A 25343-nucleotide genomic window follows, 5' to 3' on the forward strand; every position below is an offset into this window, starting at 1 on the left:
CACTGTAATACACAACCAATAATGCACCGTAATACAGAATCAGTAATGCACCGTAATACACAGCCAGTAATGCACTGTAATACACAATCAGTAATGCACTGTAATAAGCGAGTAATGTACTGTAATACACAGCCAGTAATACACCGTGATACACAGTCAGTAATGCACTGTAATACACAGCAGGTAATGCACCGTAATACACAGCCAGTAATACACCGTGATACACAGCCAGTAATGTACTGTATTACACAATCAGTAATGCACTGTAATAAGCGAGTAATGTACTGTAATACACAGCCAGTAATACACCGTGATACACAGCCAGTAATGCACTGTAATACACAGCAGGTAATGCACCGTAATACACAGCCAGTAATGCACTGTAATACACAGCAGGTAATGCACCGTAATACACAGCCAGTAATGCACCGTAATACACAACCAGTAATGCAGCTGTAATACACAACGAATAATGCACTGTAATACACAGCCAGTAATGTACAGTAATACACAGCCAGTAATGCACCGTAATACACAGCCAGTAATGCACCGTAATACACAGCCAGTAATGTACAGTAATACACAGCCAGTAATGCACCGTAATACACAGCCAGTAATGCACCGTAATACACAGCCAGTAATGCACCGTAATACACAGCCAGTAATGCACCGTAATACACAGCCAGTAATGTACTGTAATACACAGCCAGTAATGTACTGTAATATACAGCCAGTAATACACCGTAATACACAGCCAGTAATGTACTGTAATACACAGCCAATAATGTACTGTAATACACAGCCAGTAATGCACTGTAATACACCGCCAGTAATACACCGTAATACACAGCCAGTAATACACCGTAATACACAGCCAGTAATACACCGTAATACACAGCTATTAATGCACCGTAATACACAGCCAGTAATACACCGTAATACACAGCCAGTAATCTCACTAACGTGACGCATCAGGGAGAATCCCCCACAGCACCAGGAGGCGGGAGTTTCATCCACTCACCCCCCAGGAGACTCACTCTGACCTTCGCTTACTGTCCCATGCACTCCAACAGCCGCTGGCGTCCTGTCCCAAAGGTGTCCAGCACACATGTGACTGTTACTGCTGCTACTCTCGTGTGTGCTCAGGCCAGGTGTGTACCTTGTGTTAGCAGCCTGGGATGTTGCTCACCTGTGGTGCCTTACACCTGGCCCGCCTCCGTATTGTTATCATTCCTCAGTATCTGGGCTTGTCCACCGGCCGCTGAAGGCTGTTAACTTATATCATTTAAGGTGGACTATGGTGGCTAAACTACCATATTGTTACTTCACCTGCTGCACTCTGTACTGTTATTAGGCTAGTTCCCAGCGAAGTCTAATTACCGTTATTTGTTAATTACTGGTTATACATTATCATATAGTTTTGTCGTTACACTTATGTTTATATTTACGTCCTATTATTTACTTATCATTTTACTTTTACGTATGTTAAGTAGATTATATTTGAACTTATTTTAAGCAAATTTAACGTTTGCTTATATTAATTAATTATTAAAAAAAATGACCCAGTGCGAGAATCAACCAACCCTCCCAAACATGCGACAACACTGCAAAAAATAAAAAATAAGATCCAGCTGGCAAAAATTCATCAGTACAAATGTGGGAACATTTGACAAGCCGGCGTCTTCCTGTCCTCTTCGAGGCCACTAGAGTGTGTTAGTGACCCCTCAGGTAAATCAGGGTATAGCTATCACCCATATGCAGAAGTATTCTCTTCTATGTTGTGGGTGACACAACCACTGACGGAATATGTATTGTTTGACCATTAGTGATGTAAACGTTTTACGAAGCATATAACTTTTTCCTTAATATTTATCATATCATTTATTTATAATGAACCCCAATATTTCTCCCTTGGGTGGTGACAGAATGGGTTACAGAGGCTTATAATGGGTTCAGGAACTGTACCCCATCGTTAGCTCAGTTAATCAAGCAGTCCATGTTGTCCATATGATACTCCGCAAATGGCAATGAATTACACGCACAATATGATTGGACATTGGCCATATTTTTAGTCTCTCTGTCATTATACATACTATTACAGACTGTTGACCAGACCACACACTAGAAAGTGAAGGGACAACGACGTTTCGGGCCGTCCTGGACCATTCTCAACTCGATTGTGACATATTGTCACTATTAAAAGACTGATTACTGTAGACCAAACGGGCTGTTGTGGTCTGCCGTTTGGGGTCTCCCCCGGACACCCCCACCCGCCAGTATACTGTTAACCGCTTACAATGTTAATTTACACTGTTAATTTACCCAACGTAGCACTTTCATAAATGTAAGACCCTATTGTTAGACTTACGCTCTGGAAGTTACACATTATTAAATTTACCCATGTTACACGGACCAAGTTTAATATACAAGGTTAATCTCACCATGTTAAACTTCAAGTCATTTTAATTAAGCCCTTCAGTGCATTGTTAACTTACAATGCTAATGTTATCTCAAGGTATTTTTCCCAGGGTAAAACTTTCACTTTTCTTAATTATCCTTATTATACATTCAAATTAATAATTTATAATTACATTTATTTATAATTAAATGTATTCACAGTGAGTAATCTCACTAGCTTGACTGTATCAGTGAGAAAATCCGTCGGAGCCGTGCTGAGGGTTCGAACCCATGCGCTGGGTGTTCCCAGGCACACGCGTTAACCACTAGGCCACCACATGGTAGAACGATTGCAACCTGGAGTTCTACTGAACACACAAGGATTTCCTGATGATTCTACTGAAGCCGTCTAACTACTTGGGTTGAACGGTCTCCCTTCATGCAGGTCGGCGTTCAATCCCCGACCGTCCAAGTGGATGGGCACCATTCCTTCCCTCCGTCCCATCCCAAATCCTTATCCTGACCCCTTCTCAGTGCTATATAGTCGTAATGGCTTGGTGCTTTCACCTGATAGTCCTCTTTTCCTTCTACTGAAGCCAGACCAGACGTTGACACAACCACCCCTGCACTTAGCTTCACAAGTCAGGCTTCACAAGTCAGGCTTCACAAGTCGGGCTTCACAGGTCTGGCTTCACAAGTCGGGCTTCACAAGTCAGGCTTCACAAGTCAGGCTTCACAAGTCAGGCTTCGCAAGTCAGGCTTCACAAGTCGGGCTTCACAAGTCGGGCTTCATAAGTCTGGCTTCACAAGTCGGGCTTCACAAGTCAGGCTTCACAAGTCGGGCTTCACAAGTCAGGCTTCACAAGTCGGGCTTCACAAGTCAGGCTTCACAAGTCGGGCTTCACAAGTCAGGCTTCACATGTCGGGCTTCACAAGTCGGGCTTCACAAGTCGGGCTTCACAAGTCAGGCTTCACAAGTCGGGCTTCACAAGTCAGGCTTCACAAGTCGGGCTTCACAAGTCAGGCTTCACAAGTCAGGCGTCACAAGTCGGGCTTCACAAGTCAGGCTTCACAAGTCGGGCTTCACAAGTCAGGCTTCACAAGTCAAGCTTCACAAGTCAGGCTTCACAAGTCGGGCGTCACAAGTCAGGCTTCACAAGTCGGGCTTCACAAGTCAGGCGTCACAAGTCAGGCTTCACAAGTCAAGCTTCACAAGTCAGGCTTCACAAGTCTGGCTTTCACAAGTCAGGCGTCACAAGTCAAGCTTCACAAGTCAGGCGTCACAAGTCAGGCTTCACAAGTCAAGCTTCACAAGTCAGGCTTCACAAGTCGGGCTTCACAAGTCAGGCTTCACAAGTCAAGCTTCTCAAGTCAGGCTTCACAAGTCGGGCGTCACAAGTCAGGCTTCACAAGTCAGGCTTCACAAGTCAGGTGTCACAAGTCAGGCTTCACAAGTCAAGCTTCACAAGTCAGGCTTCACAAGTCTGGCTTTCACAAGTCAGGCGTCACAAGTCAAGCTTCACAAGTCAGGCGTCACAAGTCAGGCTTCACAAGTCAAGCTTCACAAGTCGGGCTTCACAAGTCAGGCTTCACAAGTCAAGCTTCACAAGTCTGGCTTCACAAGTCGGGCTTCACAAGTCAGGCTTCACAAGTCGGGCTTCACAAGTCAGGCTTCACAAGTCGGGCTTCACAAGTCAGGCTTCACAAGTCGGGCTTCACAAGTCAGGCTTCACAAGTCGGGCTTCACAAGTCGGGCTTCACAAGTCTGGCTTCACAAGTCAGGCTTCACAAGTCGGGCTTCACAAGTCAGGCTTCACAAGTCGGGCTTCACAAGTCAGGCTTCACAAGTCAGGCGTCACAAGTCGGGCTTCACAAGTCAGGCTTCACAAGTCGGGCTTCACAAGTCAGGCTTCACAAGTCAAGCTTCACAAGTCAGGCTTCACAAGTCGGGCGTCACAAGTCAGGCTTCACAAGTCGGGCTTCACAAGTCAGGCGTCACAAGTCAGGCTTCACAAGTCAAGCTTCACAAGTCAGGCTTCACAAGTCTGGCTTTCACAAGTCAGGCGTCACAAGTCAAGCTTCACAAGTCAGGCGTCACAAGTCAGGCTTCACAAGTCAGGCTTCACAAGTCGGGCTTCACAAGTCGGGCTTCACAAGTCAGGCTTCACAAGTCAAGCTTCTCAAGTCAGGCTTCACAAGTCGGGCGTCACAAGTCAGGCTTCACAAGTCAGGCTTCACAAGTCAGGTGTCACAAGTCAGGCTTCACAAGTCAAGCTTCACAAGTCAGGCTTCACAAGTCTGGCTTTCACAAGTCAGGCGTCACAAGTCAAGCTTCACAAGTCAGGCGTCACAAGTCAGGCTTCACAAGTCAAGCTTCACAAGTCAGGCTTCACAAGTCGGGCTTCACAAGTCAGGCTTCACAAGTCAAGCTTCACAAGTCTGGCTTCACAAGTCGGGCTTCACAAGTCGGGCTTCACAAGTCAGGCTTCACAAGTCAGGCTTCACAAGTCGGGCTTCACAAGTCAGGCTTCACAAGTCAGGCTTCACAAGTCGGGCTTCACAAGTCAGGCTTCACAAGTCGGGCTTCACAAGTCTGGCTTCACAAGTCGGGCTTCACAAGTCGGGCTTCACAAGTCGGGCTTCACAAGTCAGGCTTCACAAGTCGGGCTTCACAAGTCAGGCTTCACAAGTCGGGCTTCACAAGTCAGGCTTCACAAGTCAGGCGTCACAAGTCGGGCTTCACAAGTCAGGCTTCACAAGTCGGGCTTCACAAGTCAGGCTTCACAAGTCAAGCTTCACAAGTCAGGCTTCACAAGTCGGGCGTCACAAGTCAGGCTTCACAAGTCGGGCTTCACAAGTCAGGCGTCACAAGTCAGGCTTCACAAGTCAAGCTTCACAAGTCAGGCTTCACAACGCATAACTTCACAACGCAGGCTTCATAACTTTGTAACGCACCACCAACATGGGTTCAGAGATGGTAAATCGTGCCTCACAGGGTTAATAGAATTTTATGACCAGGCAACGAAAATTAGGCAGGAAAGAGAAGGGTGGGCCGACTGCATTTTCCTGGATTGCCAAAAAGCCTTCGACACAGTACCCCATAAAAGGCTGTTAAAAAAGTTGGAGCAACAGGCAGGAGTAAAAGGGAAGGTGCTCCAGTGGATAAGGGAGTACTTAAGCAACAGGAAACAGCGAGTAACGGTGAGGGGGAAGACATCAGAGTGGCGAGATGTCACCAGCGGAGTCCCACAGGGCTCAGTACTTGGACCCATCCTGTTTCTAATATATGTGAACGATCTTCCAGAGGGTATAGACTCATTCCTCTCGATGTTTGCTGATGATGCAAAAATTATGAGAAGAATCAAGACGGATGAAGATAGACAGAGACTACAGGATGACCTGGATAAACTGGAGGAATGGTCTAGAAAATGGCTGCTGAAGTTCAACTCTGGAAAGTGTAAGGTGATGAAATTAGGCGAAGGGAGCAGGAGGCTGAACACAAGGTATCATCTGGGAGGGGAAATCCTGCAAGAATCAAATAGAGAGAAGGATCTGGGGGTTGATATCACACCGAACCTGTCCCCAGAGGCCCACATCAAAAGAATATCATCAGCGGCATATGCTAGACTGGCCAACATAAGAACTGCCTTCAGAAACTTGTGTAAGGAATCTTTCAGAACCCTGTATACCACTTATGTAAGACCAATCCTGGAGTATGCAGCTCCAGCCTGGAGTCCATACCTAGTTAAACACAAGACAAAGTTAGAGAAGATTCAGCGGTATGCCACCAGGCTCGTCCCGGAACTGAGAGGATTGAGCTACGAGGAAAGGCTAAAGGAGCTGAACCTCACATCCCTGGAAAACAGAAGAGTAAGGGGAGACATGATAACCACCTACAAAATTCTCAGGGGAATTGACAGGGTGGACAAAGACAAACTCTTCAGCACGGGTGGGACACGAACAAGGGGACACAGGTGGAAACTTAGTACCCAGATGAGCCACAGAGACGTTAGAAAGAATTTTTTCAGTGTCAGAGTAGTTAATAAATGGAATGCACTAGGAAGTGATGTGGTGGAGGCTGACTCCATACACAGTTTCAAATGTAGGTATGATAGAGCCCAGTAGGCTCAGGAATCTGTACACCAGTTGATTGACAGTTGAGAGGCGGGACCAAAGAGCCAAAGCTCAACCCCCGCAAGCACAATTAGGTGAGTACAATTAGGTGAGTACAAGTCTGGCTTTCACAAGTCAGGCGTCACAAGTCAAGCTTCACAAGTCAGGCGTCACAAGTCAGGCTTCAAAAGTCAAGCTTCACAAGTCAGCCTTCACAAGTCGGGCTTCACAAGTCAGGCTTCACAAGTCAAGCTTCACAAGTCAGGCTTCACAAGTCGGGCGTCACAAGTCAGGCTTCACAAGTCAGGCTTCACAAGTCAAGTGTCACAAGTCAGGCTTCACAAGTCAAACTTCACAAGTCAGGCTTCACAAGTCTGGCTTTCACAAGTTAGGCTTCACAAGTCAAGCTTCACAAGTCTGGCTTCACAAGTCGGGCTTCACAAGTCAGGCGTCACAAGTCAGGCTTCACAAGTCGGGCTTCACAAGTCAGGCTTCACAAGTCAGGCTTCACAAGTCAGGCTTCACAAGTCAAGCTTCACAAGTCAGGCTTCACAAGTCTGGCTTTCACAAGTCAGGCGTCACAAGTCAAGCTTCACAAGTCAGGCGTCACAAGTCAGGCTTCACAAGTCAAGCTTCACAAGTGAGGCTTCACAAGTCGGGCTTCACAAGTCAGGCTTCACAAGTCAAGCTTCACAAGTCTGGCTTCACAAGTCGGGCTTCACAAGTCAGGCGTCACAAGTCAGGCGTCACAAGTCAGGCTTCACAAGTCGGGCTTCACAAGTCAGGCGTCACAAGTCAGGCTTCACAAGTCGGGCTTCACAAGTCAGGCTTCACAAGTCAGGCGTCACAAGTCAGGCGTCACAAGTCAGGCCTGGCCTCGGGCTGAGCCTGGGGCGTGGAGGAACACCCACAACCCCATCAAGCAGGCACTCTGGCTCCGTCATCTAGGCCTCTTCCGCCTCTGACGCTCCTCTTTCAATTAATCTCCTCTTTCAAGTCATCACACTTAGTGTGATGACTTGTGCCAAACATATTGTTATATGGTGATAGTAGCCTCCTGTTGCTGCTGTTGTATGGTGCTACGGGTCGTCTGTTGCTCCTGTATGGATATTAGGGCTTATATGATGCTCTTTTCATTGCGCCAGAGACTTTCTACTTCAGTTGTATGAACTGGTAAAGTGAGAGAGAAAATTTGTAGAGAAGAGTGAGAGAGAGATTAGGAAGAAGAGATTAGGAGAGACAAAAAGATGGATAGAGATTATGAGAGAGATTGGGAGGGAGAGCGAAGGCCAATGACTGACATAAGAAGAGGGAAAACTGGGAGCGAAAGTGGGAGAGAATGAGACTAAGGAGGGGGAGGAGGTTAGGAGGGTAGTACCGTGTACCTCTGACCATCCAGTAGGGTGGGGGAGGCGTCAGCCAGGGCCAGCGGGAAGCATTACCACGCTCGCTTCATTATGCTCGGGCCCTCCACCACCTCGTAATTGGCCATAATACTCCCTAAACTAAGACGTTGTCTCACGCAAGCCTCCAGGTCTACCGCACCTGAGAAAAGATATTGACAGTCTTGGCCACGTCTTGTGAGGAAGGAACTTTTTTATATTGTCGGAAATGGTCGGTCTCACATGGGTAGTGTGGGTCTCACATGGGTAGTGAGGGTCTCACATGGGTAGTGTGGGGCTCACATGGGTAGTGTGGGTCTCACATGGGTAGTGAGGGTCTCACATGGGTAGTGTGGGGCTCACATGGGGTAGTGTGGGTCTCACATGGGTAGTGTGGGGGCCTCACATGGGTAGTGTGGGTCTCACATGGGTAGTGTGGGGCTCACATGGGGTAGTGTGGGTCTCACATGGGTAGTGTGGGGCTCACATGGGTAGTGTGGGACTCACATGGGTAGTGTGGGTCTCACATGGGTAGTGTGGGTCTCGCATGGGGTAGTGTGGGTCTCACATGGGGTAGTGTGGGTCTCACATGGGGTAGTGTGGGTCTCACATGGCTAGTGTGGGTCTCACATGGGTAGTGTGGGTCTCACATGGGTAGTGTGGGTCTCACATGGGTAGTGTGGGTCTCACATGGGTAGTGTGGGTCTCACATGGGTAGTGTGGGTCTCACATGGGTAGTGTGGGTCTCACATGGGTAGTGTGGGACTCACATGGGTAGTGTGGGTCTAACATGGGTAGTGTGGGTCTCACATGGGTAGTGTGGGTCTCACATGGGTAGTGTGGGTCTCACATGGGTAGTGTGGGTCTCACGTGGGTAGTGTGGGTCTCACATGGGTAGTGTGGGTCTCACATGGGGTAGTGTGGGTCTCACATGGGTAGTGTGGGTCTCACGTGGGTAGTGTGGGTCTCACATGGGTAGTGTGGGTCTCACATGGGTAGTGTGTGTCTCACATGGGTAGTGTGGGTCTCACGTGGGTAGTGTGGGTCTCACATGGGGTAGTGTGGGTCTCACATGGGTAGTGTGGGTCTCACATGGGGTAGTGTGGGTCTCACATGGGTAGTGTGGGTCTCACGTGGGTAGTGTGGGTCTCACATGGGTAGTGTGGGTCGCACATGGGGTAGTGAGGGTCTCACATGGGTAGTGTGGGTCTCACATGGGGTAGTGTGGGTCTCACATGGGTAGTGTGGGTCGCACATGGGGTAGTGAGGGTCTCACATGGGTAGTGTGGGTCTCACATGGGGTAGTGTGGGTCTCACATGGGGTAATGTGGGTCTCACATGGGTAGTGTGGGACTCACATGGGTAGTGTGGGTCTCACATGGGTAGTGTGGGTCTCACATGGGTAGTGTGGGTCTCACATGGGTAGTGTGGGTCTCACATGGGGTAGTGTGGGTCTCACATGGGGTAGTGTGGGTCTCACATGGGGCAGTGTGGGTCTGTAGTGGTTGTGTGGGCGTCTAAGGGACACTGGGTGACAGTAATGGGCAATGTGTAGCTGTAATAGGCAATAAGGGGCCGTAATGGGTTGTGTGAGCGGCCTGTGAAGAACACCCAGGGTCTGGCGCTCGTTGTTGGCGTTAGTGGCCGGCTGAACTGTACCAGAACCACCCACCTTCGTTTGTCACGTGACCCGTTACCAGCTTCTCCTGTGTTGATAGTTCATGAACTCGGTACAGTGTGTTCCGTTACCCAACACTTTGGTACAGTGTGTGTACCGTTACCCAACACTTTGGTACAGTGTGTACCGTTACCCAACAGTTTGGTACAGTGTGTACCGTTACCCAACAGTTTGGTACAGTGTGTACCGTTACCCAATACTTTGGTACAGTGTGTACCGTTACCCAACAGTTTGGTACAGTGTGTACCGTTACCCAACAGTTTGGTACAGTGTGTACCGTTACCCAACAGTTTGGTACAGTGTGTACCGTTACCCAACAGTTTGGTACAGTGTGTACCGTTACCCAACAGTTTGGTACAGTGTGTACCGTTACCCAACAGCTTGGTACAGTGTGTACCGTTACCCAACAGTTTGGTACAGTGTGTACCGTTACCCAACAGTTTGGTACAGTGTGTGCCGTTACCCAACTGTTTGGTACAGTGTGTACCGTTACCCAACAGTTTGGTACAGTGTGTGTACCGTTATCAAACAGTTTGGTACAGTGTGTGCCGTTACCCAACAGTTTGGTACAGTGTGTGCCGTTACCCAACAGTTTGGTACAGTGTGTGTACCGTTATCAAACAGTTTGGTACAGTGTGTGCCGTTACCCAACAGTTTGGTACAGTGTGTGTACCGTTACCCAACAGTTATTACAGTGTGTACCGTTACCCAACAGTTTGGTACAATGTGTACCGTTACCCAAGAGTTTGGTACAGTGTGTACCGTTACCCAACAGTTTGGTACAGTGTGTACCGTTACCCAACAGTATGGTACAGTGTGTGTACCGTTATCCAACAGTTTGGTACAGTGTGTATCGTTACCCAACAGTTTGGTACAGTGTGTACCGTTACCCAACAGTTTGGTACAGTGTGTATCATAACCCAACAGTTTGGTACAGTGTGTACCGTTACCCAACAGTTTGGTACAGTGTGTACCGTTACCCAACAGTTTGGTACAGTGTGTACCGTTAACGAACAGTTTGGTACAGTGTGTACCGTTACCCAACAGTATGGTACAGTGTGTACCGTTATCCAACAGTTTGGTACAGTGTGTACCGTTACCCATCAGTTTGGTACAGTGTGTACCGTTACCCAACAGTATGGTACAGTGTGTACCGTTACCCAACAGTTTGGTACAGTGTGTACCGTTACCCAACAGTTTGGTACAGTGTGTACCGTTACCCAACAGTTTGGTACAGTGTGTACCGTTACCCAACAGTATGGTACAGTGTGTACCGTTACCCAACAGTTTGGTACAGTGTGTACCGTTACCCAAGAGATTGAAAAACACAGACATAGACAGACAGATGTACCAGTTCCTCCTTCCGAATCATGTTGAGGGTCATCAGGCAGAAGAAAGCAATATGCCCGGCCAGCGTGTACACCCGCACGTGAGTCCCGGCCAGCGTGTACACCCGCACGTGAGTCCCGGCCAGCGTGTACACTTGCACGTGAGTCCTGGCCAGCGTGTACACCCGCACGTGAGTCCCGCCAAGCGTGTACACCCGCACGTGAGTCCTGGCCAGCGTGTACACCCGCACGTGAGTCCCGGCCAGCGTGTACACCCGCACGTGAGTCCTGGCCAGCGTGTACACCTGCACGTGAGTCCTGGCCAGCGTGTACACCCGCACGTGAGTCCCGGCCACCGTGTACACCCACACGTGAGTCCCGGCCACCGTGTACACCCGCACGTGAGTCCCGGCCACCGTGTACACCCACACGTGAGTCCCGGCCAGCGTGTACACCCACACGTGAGTCCTGGCCAGCGTGTACACCTGCACGTGAGTCCTGGCCACCGTGTACACCCACACGTGAGTCCTGGCCACCGTGTACACCCACACGTGAGTCCCGGCCAGCGTGTACACCCACACGTGAGTCCTGGCCAGCGTGTACACCCACACGTGAGTCCTGGCCAGCGTGTACACCCACACGTGAGTCCTGGCCAGCGTGTACACCCACACGTGAGTCCTGGCCAGCGTGTACACCCGCACGTGAGTCCCGGCCAGCGTGTACACCCACACGTGAGTCCTGGCCAGCGTGTACACCCGCACGTGAGTCCTGGCCAGCGTGTACACCCGCACGTGAGTCCCGGCCAGCGTGTACACCCGCACGTGAGTCCTGGCCACCGTGTACACCCGCACGTGAGTCCTGGCCAGCGTGTACACCCGCACGTGAGTCCCGCCAAGCGTGTACACCCGCACGTGAGTCCTGGCCAGCGTGTACACCCGCACGTGAGTCCTGGCCAGCGTGTACACCCGCACGTGAGTCCTGGCCAGCGTGTACACCCGCACGTGAGTCCTGGCCAGCGTGTACACCCGCACGTGAGTCCTGGCCAGCGTGTACACCCGCACGTGAGTCCTGGCCAGCGTGTACACCCGCACGTGAGTCCCGGCCAGCGTGTACACCCGCACGTGAGTCCCGGCCAGCGTGTACACCCGCACGTGAGTCCTGGCCAGCGTGTACACCCGCACGTGAGTCCCGGCCAGCGTGTACACCCGCACGTGAGTCCTGGCCAGCGTGTACACCCGCACGTGAGTCCTGGCCAGCGTGTACACCCGCACGTGAGTCCTGGCCAGCGTGTACACCCGCACGTGAGTCCCGGCCAGCGTGTACACCCGCACGTGAGTCCCGGCCAGCGTGTACACCCGCACGTGAGTCCTGGCCACCGTGTACACCCACACGTGAGTCCTGGCCAGCGTGTACACCCGCACGTGAGTCCCGCCAAGCGTGTACACCCGCACGTGAGTCCTGGCCAGCGTGTACACCCGCACGTGAGTCCTGGCCAGCGTGTACACCCGCACGAGAGTCCTGGCCAGCGTGTACACCCGCACGTGAGTCCTGGCCAGCGTGTACACCCGCACGTGAGTCCTGGCCAGCGTGTACACCCGCACGTGAGTCCCGGCCAGCGTGTACACCCGCACGTGAGTCCCGGCCAGCGTGTACACCCACACGTGAGTCCTGGCCAGCGTGTACACCTGCACGTGAGTCCCGGCCACCGTGTACACCCGCACGTGAGTCCCGGCCAGCGTGTACACCTTAACTTGAGTCCTGGCCACCGTATACACCTGCTCGTGAGTCCTGGCAAGAGTGAGTGCATACTCTCCCACGTTAGCTGTGGGAGAGTCTGCAGGTGTGGTACCGCAGCTGTGAACGAGTCTGCAGGTGTGGTGGCCGCAGCTGTAGGAGAGTCTGCGTGTGTGGTGCTGCAGATGCAAGAGAGTCTGCAGGTGTAGTGGCCGCAGCTGTGGGAGAGTCTCCAAGTGTGGTGGCTGCAGCTGTGGGAGAGTCTGCAGGTGTGGTGGCCGCAGCTGTGGGAGAGTTTCCAGGTGTGGTGGCTGCAGCTGTGGGAGAGTCTGCAGGTGCGGTGGCCGCAGCTCTTGGCGAGTCTGCAGGTGTGGTGCCGCAGCTGTGGGAGAGTCTGCAGGTATGGTGGCCGCAGCTGTGGGAGAGTCTGTAGGTGTGGTGCCGCAGCTGTGGGAGAGTCTACAGGTGTGGTGGCCGCAGCTGTGGGAGAGTCTGCAGGTGTGGTGCCGCAGCTGTAGGAAAGTTTGCAGGTATGGTGGCCGCAGCTGTGGGAAAGTCTGCAGGTGTGGTGGCCGCAGCTGTGGAAGAGTCTGCAGGTGTGGTGGCCGCAGCTGTGGGAGAGTCTGCAGGTGTGGTGGCCGCAGGTGTGGGAGAGTCTGCAGGTGTGGTGGCCGCAGCTGTGGGAGAGTCTGCAGGTGTGGTGGCCGCAGCTGTGGGAGAGTCTGCAGGTGTGGTACCGCAGCTGTGGGAGAGTCTGCAGGTGTGGTGGCCGCAGGTGTGGGAGAGTCTGCAGGTGTGGTGGCCGCAGCTGTGGGAGAGTCTGCAGGTGTGGTGGCCGCAGCTGTGGGAGAGTCTGCAGGTGTGGTGGCCGCAGCTGTGGGAGAGTCTGCAGGTGTGGTGGCTACAGCTGTGGGAGAGTCTGCAGGTGTGGTGCCGCAACTGTGGAAGAGTCTGCAGGTGTCGTGGCCGCAGCTGTGGGAGAGTCTGCAGGTGTGGTGCCGCAGCTGTGGGAGAGTCTGCAGGTGTGGTGGCCGCAGCTGTGGGAGAGTTTGCAGGTGTGGTATTGCAGCTGTGGGAGAGTCTGCAGGTGTGGTGGCCGCAGCTGTGGGAGAGTCTGCAGGTGTCGTGGCCACAGCTGTGGGAGAGTCTGCAGGTGTGGTTCCGCAGCTGTGGGAGAGTCTGCAGGTGTCGTGGCCGCAGCTGTGGGAGAGTCTACAGGTGTGGGAGAGTGTGCAGGTGTGGTTCCACAGCTGTGGGAGAGTCTGCAGGTGTGGTGGCCGCAGCTGTGGGAGTGTCTGCAGGTGTGGTGGCCGCAGCTGTGGGAGAGTGTGCAGGTGTGGTGGCCGCAGCTGTGGGAGAGTATGCAGGTGTGGTGGCCGCAGGTGTGGGAGAGTCTGCAGGTGTGGTGGCCGCAGCTGTGGGAGAGTCTCCAGGTATGGTTGCCACAGCTGTGGGAGAGTCTGCGGGTGTGATGGCCGCAGGTGTGGGAGAGGGTGCAGGTGTGGTGGCCGCAGGTGTGGGAGAGTCTGCAGGTGTGGTGGCCGCAGGTGTGGGAGAGTATGCAGGTGTGGTGGCCGAAGATGTGGGAGAGTGTGCAGGTGTGGTGGCCGCAGGTGTGGGAGAGTCTGCAGGTGTGGTGGCCGCAGGTGTGGGAGAGTGTGCAGGTGTGGTGGCCGCAGGTGTGGGAGAGTGTGCAGGTGTGGTGGCCGCCGGTGTGGGAGAGTGTCCAGGTGTGGTGGCCGCAGGTGTGGGAGAGGGTGCAGGTGTAGTGGCCGCAGGTGTGGGAGAGTCTGCAGGTGTGGTGGCCGCAGGTGTGGGAGAGTATGCAGGTGTGGTGGCCGCAGGTGTGGGAGAGTCTGCAGCTAGGTGTGGTGGCCGCAGGTGTGGGAGAGGGTGCAGGTGTGGTGGCCGCAGGTGTGGGAGAGTGGGCAGGTGTGGTGGCCGCAGGTGTGGGAGAGTGGGCAGGTGTGGTGGCCGCAGGTGTGGGAGAGTGTGCAGGTGTGGTGGCCGCAGGTGTGGGAGAGTGTGCAGGTGTGGTGGCCGCAGGTGTGGGAGAGTGTGCAGGTGTGGTGGCCGCAGGTGTGGAAGAGTCTCCCCCACCACACATGTGGTCACGTGGTCACATATAACATCTTCAGTGTGGTCGACCAGAACACCAAGTCCTTCCTTCTTATTCCTTGTCACCGTTATTTTATCTTCTACTGAAAACTGGAACTAGAGTTTGATTCCGTCGGTGGACTGTCCATCACTGTCTGTGTGTACATGTTGGTCGGTACACATGTCCTCAATGACTGTCCATCACTGTCTGTGTGTACATGTTGGGCGGTACACATGTCCTCAATGACTGTCCATCACTGTCTGTGTGTACATGTTGGTCGGTACACATGTCCTCAATGACTGTCCATCACTGTCTGTGTGTACATGTTGGTCGGTACACATGTCCTCAATGACTGTCCACCACTGTCTGTGTGTACATGTTGGTCGGTACACATGTCCTCAATGACTGTCCACCACTGTCTGTGTGTACATGTTGGGCGGTACACATGTCCTCAATGACTGTCCACCACTGTCTGTGTGTACATATTGGTCGGTACACATGTCCTCAATGACTGTCCACCACTGTCTGTGTGTACATGTTGGGCGGTACACATGTCCTCAATGACTGTCCACCACTGTCTGTGTGTACATGTTGGGCGGTACACATGTCCTCAATGACTGTCCACCACTGTCTGTGTGTACATGTTGGTCGGTACACATGTCCTCAATGACTGTCCATCACTGTCTGTGTGTACATGTTGGTCGGTACACATGTCCTCAATGACTGTCCACCACTGTCTGTGTGTACATGTTGGTCGGTACACATGTCCTCAATGACTGTCCATCACTGTCTGTGTGTACATGTTGGTCGGTACACATGTCCTCAATGACTGTCCATCACTGTCTGTGTGTACATGTTGGGCGGTACACATGTCCTCAATGACTGTCCATCACTGTCTGTGTGTACATGTTGGTCGGTACACATGTCCTCAATGGTTCATTATCATAAGTGAAGAGGGTTGACTCTCCGTCACTAGAGGAGAAAAACACTGAGCAGGGGATTCTCCGCCAGAGGGTTCCTGAACTCCTACTAGAGAGAGAGAGTGAGAGAGAGAGAAGAGGGAGAGAGTGAGAGAGAGAGTGAGAGAGAGAGAGAAGAGGGAGAGAGGAAGAGAGAGAGAGAGAGAGAGAGAGAGAGAGAGAGAGAGAGAGAGAGAGAGAGAGAGAGAGAGAGAGAGAGAGAGAGAGAGAGAGAGAGAGAGAGAAGGGGAGAGAGAGTGAGAGAGAGAGAAGAGGGAGAGAGAGAGAGAGAGAGAGAGAGAGAGAGAGAGAGAGAGAGAGAGAGAGAGAGAGAGAGAGAGAGAGAGAGAGAGAGAGAGAGAGGGAGAGAGAGAGAGAGAGAGAGAGAGGGAGAGAGAGAGAGAGAGAGGGAGAGAGACGGAAGAGAGAGAAGGGAAGTGTGTAATTTGTGTCAATGGACCAACATGTTTTCCTCATGTTATACCCAAAATAATGACTTCCCAACACGTCATACAGTGTGCCATAATGACAGTCCCCAGTCATAACACACACACACACACACACACACACACACACACACACACACACACACACAGTGTACATGTTTGCCAAGAAAGGGACATGAAAATAAACAGAAGAAAGTGAGCCTCAAAGCGATGTACACTAACATAGATGGGATTTCAAATAAAACAAGTGAACTTGGAGAATGGGCACTAGAAGAAAACCCAGACATAATAGCACTCACAGAAACAAAGTTAATGAAAATCATAACAAACGCAGTGTTTCCACAGGACTACTATGTAGCGAGGAAAGAGAGAGAAGGGAGAGGAGGAGGTGGTGTAGCTCTGCTACTAAGAGAAGGTTGGAGTTTCGAAGAGATGGTAATTCAGGACTGTGAAGGTTTCAGTGACTACATTTCAGTGACACCATAGCAACTGGAGGACAGAAAATTATAATAGTAGTCATATATAACCCCCCACCGAATGACAGAAGACCCAGACAGGAATATGATAGAAACAACTTGGCCACCATCAATATAATAGAGAGAGCAGCTTCTGTGGCTAGCAGGAACGGATCCAGACTTCTAATCATGAGAGACTTCAACCATGGGAAGATAGATTGGGGGAGGTTATCTTGAGGTTATCTTGAGATGATTTCGGGGCTTTTTAGTGTCCCCGCGGCCCGGTCCTCGACCAGGCCTCCACCCCCAGGAAGCAGCGTGTGACAGCTGACTAACACCCAGGTACCTATTTACTGCTAGGTAACAGGGGCATGCAGGGTGAAAGAAACTTTTGCCCATTTGTTTCTGCCTCGTGCGGGAATCGAACCCGCGCCACAGAATTACGAGTCCTGCGCGCTATCCACCAGGCTACGAGGCCACAGAGACCCACATGCAGGCCCAGACACATGGAGAGCTAAGCTGCTGGATGTGGCAACAAGAAACTTTCTAAGTCAACACGTCAAGGGACCGACAAGAATGAGAGGAGGGGATGAACCAGCCTTGCTTGATCTGATATTTACCCTAAATGAGTCGGATATAAGGGAAGTTAAGTTGGAAGCCCCCTTGGGAATGAGTGATCATAGTGTATTGAGCTTTGAGTACCTGGTTGAGCTGGGAATTATCACCCTCAAAAAAAAACTGGGAACCAAAGGGCTGGCGTACCGAAAGGGAAACTATGAGGAAATGAATAAATTCCTATGGGATATACATTGGGATACAGAACTCGGAACCAAGTCCGTACAAGACATGATGGACTATGTCACCCAAAAATGTTAGGAGGCTGTAAGCAGGTTTGTCCCAGCCCGACAGGAAAAAAACAGAGAAGCAAAGGAAGGATCCATGGTTTAATAAGGAATGTATGAAAGCAAAGGAGCTGAACAAAAGGGCATGGAGGAACTTCCGTAATAACAGAACACCAGAAAGTAGAGTGAGATACCAGAGAACCAGGAACGAGTATGTCAGTGTGAGAAGAGCAGCTGAGAAAAGGTATGAAAATGATATAGTTAATAAAGCCAAGACTGAACCAAAGCTACTACACAGTCGCATCAGGAGGAAGACAACAGTGAAGGAACAGGTGATGAAACTTAGGGTGGGCAAGGACAGGTACACAGAGAATGACAAAGAGGTGTGTGAAGAACTCAACAAAAGGTTCCAGGAGGTCTTTACAATAGAACAGGGAGATGTCGCAGTGCTAGAAGAGGTGGCAGCAAACCAGGTGACCTTGGATAGGTTCGAAATTACAAGTGATGAGGTCAAGAAGCACCTATTGGAGCTGGATGTGAGAAAAGCTGTTGGGCCGGATGGAATCTCGCCATGGGTATTGAAAGAGTGTACAGGAGCACTTTGCCTACCACTCTCCATAGTTATTAATTATATTGTAGAGTGTCCAATACTGACTGACTTTCGCCCTCCTGGGCTAAGGTATGCTGAACTCTGTAGTTACTATATGAGTACTGGAACACTTGATGATATATTGGACTTGTATCCAAAATTGACCATGTAATGTATCAATCATATATATGTGATGTATGTATGTGATGTAACTATATAACCTGAGCTTGTAAATGCACCTTCATCGCCTTCAGTGATTAAGTGCTTAATTGCACACTAGTTTCTTTATCAGCTACCTCACCCTGTCAGGGTAAATGAGACAAATGTATGTGAATGCATGTGTGTGTGTATATATGTATGTGTATGTGTGTGTGTGTATGTATATGTATGGGTATAAAGCATATATGGAAGCTGATCAGAATTACATTTCACCTTTGTGAATGTACATTAATGACACTATGTAAAAGACACATCTAATACTTTATGTAGGGCATACGTAAATCTGTGTATCTATGTATTTATGTATGTAGGTTAGCTTAGCATTTTAAAAGCACTGAATCACCTTCTGTGGTTGAGTGTTCAATAAACCCTTGAACTGTATGTTTAACACTTCTCTAACCCTGTCCATGGAGGACAGAAGAAAATGTATATATGCTGATTAGCATTGTAAATGTGTGGCCACGTCTGTGGTAGAAAATAATAAAAAAAAAAAAAAAAAAAAAAAACTCTCCATAGTGTATAGTAGGTCACTGGAAACGGGGGACCTACCATAAATATGGAAGACTGCTAATGTAGTACCAATATACAAAAAGGGTGACGGACAAGAGGCACTGAACTACAGGCCAGTGTCCTTAACTTGTATACCATGCAAGGTGATGGAGAAGATTGTGAGAAAAAACCTAGTAACACATCTGGAGAGAAGAGACTTCGTGACAACCCATCAACATGGGTTCAGGGAGGGTAGATCTTGCCTTACAGGATTGATAGAATTCTACGATCAGGTGACAAAGATTAAACAAGAAAGAGAAGGGTGGGCGGACTGCATTTTTTTGGACTGTCGGAAAGCCTTTGACACAGTACCCCATAAAAGGTTGATGCATAAGCTGGAGAAACAGGCAGGAGTAACTGGTTGGGCGCTCCAGTGGATAAGGGAGTACCTAAACAATAGGAAGCAGAGAGTTACAGTGAGGGGTGAGACTTCAGACTGGCGTGAAGTCACCAGTGGAGTCCCACAGGGCTCTGTACTTGAACCTATCCTGTTTCTGATATACGTAAATGATCTCCCGGAGGGTATCGATTCATTTCTCTCAATGTTTGCGGACGATGCTAAAATTATGAGAAGGATTAAAACAGAAGAGGACTGTTTGAGGCTTCAAGAAGACCTAGACAAGCTGAAGGAATGGTCGAACAAATGGTTGTTAGAGTTTAACCCAACCAAATGTAATGTAATGAAGATAGGTGTAGGGAGCAGGAGGCCAGATACAAGGTATCATCTGGGAGAGGAAATTCTTCAGGAGTCAGAGAAGGAAAAAGACTTGGGGGTTGATATCACGCCAGACCTGTCTCCTGCAGCACATTTCAAGCGGATAACATCAGTGGCATATGCCAGGCTGGCCAACATACGAACGGCATTCAGAAACTTGTGTAAAGAATCATTCAGAACTTTGTATACCACATATGTCAGGCCAATCCTGGAGTATGCAGCCCCAGCATGGAGTCCATATCTAGTCAAGGATAAGACTAAACTGGAAAAGGTTCAAAGGTTTGCCACCAGACTAGTACCCGAGCTGAGAGGTATGAGCTACGAGGAGAGACTACGGGAATTAAACCTCTCTTCGCTGGAAGACAGAAGAGTTAGAGGGGACATGATCACCACATTCAAGATTCTCAATGGAATTGATAGGGTAGAAAAAGACAGGCTATTTAACACAAGGGGCACACACACTTGGGGACACAGGTGGAAACTGAGCGCCCAAATGAGCCACAGAGATATTAGAAAGAACTTTTTTAGCGTCAGAGTGGTTGACAAATGGAATGCATTAGGAAGTGATGTGGTGGAGGCTGACTCCATACACAGCTTCAAATGTAAATATGACAGAGCCCAATAGGTTCAGGAATCTATACACCTGTTGATTGACTTTTGAGAGGCGGGATCAAAGAGCCAGAGCTCAACCCCCACAAACACAACTAGGTGAGTACAGCTAGGTGAGTACACACACACACACACATACACGCACACACACGCATGCACACACACAAGGTGTGAGTGCTTTCCAAGGTGTTTCCAAGCCTTGAAAAGGTTTTCTGTCTTGGAAAGTACAACAAGGACAGAGACTGAATGATAAAGGTGGTATTCATGAGCGAAATCATGTAAAACTGTTAGCAAGGAAGAGCGGTCTAGCAAATGTTCCGAATTTCAAAAAAGTATTCCTGCAGAGGGATATGACAAGGGAAGAGAGAATACAAGCAGCAGACGTGAGGAAGGAGCGCAGGGAGAGAGAAAGGAATCAGAGTACCACAACCCGGAACCCTACAATCCCAGAGGGAAGTGGAGAACCCTCATCAAACAGTGCAACAGCCACAGGGATTGGGGCACCACCCCCACATTCTACCCAACAGACACCCAACCTGCTCCATCCCCTGTCAGCCCCCTCACTTAGTACCCACATAGGGCACCCTCCCCCCACCCACCCCCTCCTCCCAATCACCCCCCTCCTCCCACTCACCCCTCTCCCCAGGACCTCCCTTCTTCCACATGCCTTCCCGTCTCTCCCACCCCCACGCCCTCCCTTCTCCCCCACCACCCTAAGCCCCCTACTCTCCCCCACCCCACCTAAGTCTTCCCCTCTCCACCACTCCCCTAAACCGTCCCCTCTTCCTCACCCACCTCAGCCCTCCTTTTTCCCCCACGCCCCCCAAGCCCTCCACCCTTTTCTTCCCCCATCTCCCCTATCCCCCAAAGCCTCTCCTCTCCCCATGCTTCCCCCCCCTCCCCAACCTTCCCCCTATCACTCTCCCCCAACCCTCCCCTCTCACTCTCCCACCCCACCTACCCTCTCTCTCTCACCCACCCCCTTACCCTCCCCCTCCCCCCCCAAGCCCTCCCTCCTCCACCAGTCTCCCCATGCCAGATAACCCCAGCTCCCACTCACCCCAGATCCCGAAGGTCCCCCCAGAGGAGAAACAGAAGAGAGTCAGTTTCAGGCTGATGTACTCGACCATAGATGGGATCACAAGCAAGACAAGTGAAGGGAAAGAGCACAAGAAGTGAACCCAGATGTAATCGGACTCACTGAAACAAAACTCTTTGGAATCATAACGAATGCCGTGTTTCCCCAGGAGTACACAGTAATAAGGATAGAGGGGGAAGGTAGGGGAGGAGGCGGAGTGGCCCTACTCATAAGAAAGGAATGGAGTTTTAAGGAGATGGCTATCCCGGGCTGTGAGGGGGTTCAGAGACTACATAGCTGGCACCAAGACAATGGGAGGACCAAGAATAGTAGTAGCAGTAATATACAACCCTCCAGCAAATGACAGAAGACCCAGTGAAGAGTACGAAAAAAACAACATGGCAGTTAACACTATAATTGAGAGGGCAGCCTCTGCTGCCTGTAGAAACAGATCCCACCTGCTCATCATGAGCGACTTCAATCACGGAAGGATTGACTGGGAGAACAAGGAACTGCATGGAGGCGAGGATACGTGGAGAGCCAAACTATTGGAGGTGGTGACAAGAAACTTTTTAACCCAGCATGTCAGAGAACCCACAAGGATGAGAGGCAATGACGAATCAGCGAGACTCGACCTAGTCTTCACTCTGAACGACTCCGACATAAGAGAAATCGGTTTTGAGGACCCAGTAGGAATGAGCGACCACAGTGTACTGGTGTTTGAGTACATGATTGAAGAAGGGTTATTGAACTCGAGGAGGGATACCGAAACCAAAAGGTTAGCAGACCGAAAGGGAAACTATGAGGGGATAAGAAAATTCCTAACAGATATAGCATGGGAAACAGAGCTCAGGGGAAAGACGGCCCAAGATATGATGGATTACATCACGCAAAAGTGCAAAGACGCAGCAAACAAGTATGTCCCAGTCCAAAAGGAAAACAGAGAAATGAAGATGAGAAACCCATGGTTTAATCAGAGATACAGGCTAGCTAAGCAGCAAAGTAAAAGGGCATGGAGAAACTATAGGAATAACAGGACACTGGAGAGCAGAGAAAGATGCCAGAATGCCAGGAATGAATATGTCAGGATGAGAAGAGAGGCAGAAAGACAATACGAAAATGACATCGCAAGCAATGCAAAGACTCAGCCTAAATTGTTGCATAGCCACATCAGGAGAAAAACAACAGTAAAGGAAAAATGAAATTAAGGATAGAGGCGGAAGGATACATTACAAATGACAAGGAAGTGTGTGAGGAACTGAATAAGAAATTCCAGGAGGTCTTCACCTTAGAGCAAGGAGAAATTCCAGTGATAAGAGAGGGAATAGCTAACCAGGAACCATTGGAAGAGTTTGAGACTACCAGCGGGGAAGTAAGGCCCAGATGAAATCTCCCCTTGGATACTAAAGGAAGGAACAAAAGAACTGTGCCTACCACTCTCCATAGTGTATAACAAATCACTGGCAACAGGGGGAACTGCCAGATATTTGGAAAGCAGCTAACGTAGTCTCGGTATACAAGAAAGGGGATAGACAGGGGGCACTAAACTACAGGCCAGTGTCCCTAACCTGCATACCATGCAAGCTGATGGAGACGATTGTGCGAAAAAAGCTAGTGGAGCATCTGGAGCGAAGGAACTTTGTAACACAGCATCAACATGGGTTCAGGGATGGCAGGTACTGCCTCACATGGTTACTTGAATTCTACGACCAGGCAACAAAAATAAGGCAAGAAAGAGAAGGGTGGGCAGACTGCATATTTTTGGATTGTCAGAAAGCCTTTGATACAGTGCCACACAAAAGGCTAGTGAGAAAGCTGGAGATGCAGGCTGGAGTGAAAGGGAAGGTACTCCATTGGATAAAGGAGTACCTAAGCAACAGGAGACAACGAGTCTGTGTGAGGGGTTAGGTCTCAGATTGGCGAGACGTTACAAGTGGAGTCCCGCAGGGGTCAGTCCCTGGACCAATACTGTTTCTGGTATATGTAAATGATCTCCCAGAGGGTATAGATTCGTTCCTCTCAATGTTTGTCGACGATGCAAAAATTATGAACAGGATTGAAACAGAGGATGATAGTAGGAGGCTACAAGATGACCTAGACAGGCTGGTTCAACAAATGGCTGATAAAGTTCAATCCTCGTAAATGAAAAGTAATGAAACTAGGTGGTGGAAACAGGAGGCCTGACACAAGATACAGAATAGGAGATGAAGTACTAAATGAAACGGACAGAGAGAAAGATCTAGGAGTTGATATCACACCAAACCTGTCTCCTGAAGCCCACAAAAATAAAATTACGTCTACGGCATATGCGAGGCTGGATAACATCAGAACAGCGTTCAGGAACCTGTGTAAGGAATCATTGAGAATCTTGTTTACCACATATGTAAGACCAATCCCGGAGTATGCGGCCCCAGCATGGAGCCCGTACTTTGTCAAACACAAGACGCAGCTGGAAAAAGTTCAGAGGTATGCCACTAGACTAGTCCTAGTACTAAGAGGCAAAAGTTACGAGGAAAGCCTGCGGGAAATGCACCTTACGACACTGGAAGACCCAAGAGAAAGAGGAGACATGATCACTACCTTCAGTATCCACGGGGGAATCGCCAGGGTATACAAGGATAAACTATTCAACAGTGGTAGTACGCGAATAAGGGAACACAGGTGGAATCTGAGTACCCACATGAGAAACAGGGACGTTAGAAAGATCTTTTTCAGTGTCAGAGTAGTTAGTAAATGGAATGCACTAGGAAGTGATGTTGTGGAGGCTGACTCCATACACAGTTTCAAGGGTAGATATGACAGAGCCCAGTAGGCTCAGGAATCTGTACACCAGTGGACAGTTGATAGGCGGGATCAAAGAGCCAGAGCTCAACCCCCGCAAGCACAACAACTAGGTTAGTGTACACAAACACACACATACACACACACACACACACACACACACACACACACACACACACACACACACACACACACACACACACACACACACACACACACAGGTGTGTGTGTGTGTGTATGTGTGAGTCAGCCTCAGGTGGAGGCTGACTCCATACACAGTTTCAAGTGTAGATATGACAGAGCCCGATAGGCTCAGGAATCTGTACACCTGTTGATTGACGGTTGAGAGGCGGGACCAAAGAGCCAGAGCTCAACCCCCGCAAACACAACTAGGTGAGAACTAGGTGAGTACACACACACACACACACACCAGGACACACATACGACCAGGCAACACAAATCAGGCAAGAAAGAGAAGGTTGGGCAGAGTGCATATTTTCGGATTGTCAGAAAGCCTTTGATACAGTACCAAACAACAGGCTAGTGAAAAAGCTGGAGATGCAGGCCGGTGTAAAAGGGAAGGTAATCCATTGAATAAAGGAGTACCTAAGCAACAGGACACAACGAGTCAGTGTGAGGGGTGAGGTCTCAGATTGGCGAGACGTTACAAGTGGAGCCCTGCAGGGGTCATTCCTTGGACCTATACTGTTTCTCATATATGTAAATGGTCTCCCAGAGGGTATATAATCGTTTCTCTCAATATTTGCTGTTGATGCAAAAATTATGAGGAGAATTGAAACAGAGGATGAGAGTAGGAGGCTACAAGATGACCTAGACAGACTGAGTGAATGGTCCAACAAATGGCGGTTGAAGTTCAACCGGAGTAAATGCAATGTAAGGAAACTAGGCAGTGGAAACAGGAGGCCAGACACAGAATACAGAATAGGAGATGAAGTACTTAATGAAACGGACTGAGAGAAAGATCTAGGAATTGATATCACACCAAACCTGTCTCCTGTAGCCCATATAAAAAGAATAACGTCTGCGGCATATGCGAGGCTGGCTAACATCAGAACAGCGTTCAGGAACCTGTGTAAGTAATCATTCAGAATCTTGTACACTACATATGTAAGACCAATCCTGGAGTATGCGGCCTCAGCATGGAGCCCGTACCTTGTCAAGCACAAGACGAAGCTGGATAAAGTCCAAAGGTATGCCACTAGACTAGTCCCAGAACTAAGAGGCATGAGTTACGAGGAAAGGCTGCGGGAAATGCACCTTACGACCCAGGAGGACAGAAGAGTAAGGGGAGACATGATCACAAACTACAAAATCCTCAGGGGAATCGACCGGGTAAACAAGGATAAACTA

The 25343-nt window shown here is 49.9% G+C and overlaps 2 protein-coding genes across 2 annotated transcripts; both read left to right on the forward strand.

Annotated features, from left to right (window-relative positions):
* Window positions 1-2873: 2873 nt before the first annotated feature.
* LOC138354833 (hornerin-like) lies at window positions 2874-5339 on the forward strand. The gene has a single exon (XM_069309333.1). It carries the CDS (start codon window positions 2874-2876, stop codon window positions 5337-5339), a length of 2466 nt encoding a protein of 821 aa, XP_069165434.1.
* Window positions 5340-5359: 20 nt separating this feature from the next.
* On the forward strand, window positions 5360-7396 carry LOC138354834 (uncharacterized). Its single transcript, XM_069309334.1, has 2 exons — window positions 5360-5374; window positions 6650-7396. The coding sequence occupies exons 1-2, from the start codon at window positions 5360-5362 to the stop codon at window positions 7394-7396; spliced, it is 762 nt and encodes a 253-aa protein (XP_069165435.1).
* The last annotated feature ends 17947 nt before the right edge of the window (window positions 7397-25343 follow it).

The sequence above is a fragment of the Procambarus clarkii genome, chromosome 64 (assembly GCF_040958095.1).
Source record: "Procambarus clarkii isolate CNS0578487 chromosome 64, FALCON_Pclarkii_2.0, whole genome shotgun sequence".
Lineage (NCBI taxonomy): Eukaryota > Metazoa > Arthropoda > Malacostraca > Decapoda > Cambaridae > Procambarus > Procambarus clarkii.

Excerpts from the sequence above, each read along its gene's own strand:
- LOC138354833 (XM_069309333.1), top strand. The coding sequence starts at position 2,874 with ATGGGCACCATTCCTTCCCTCCGTCCCATCCCAAATCCTTATCCTGAC.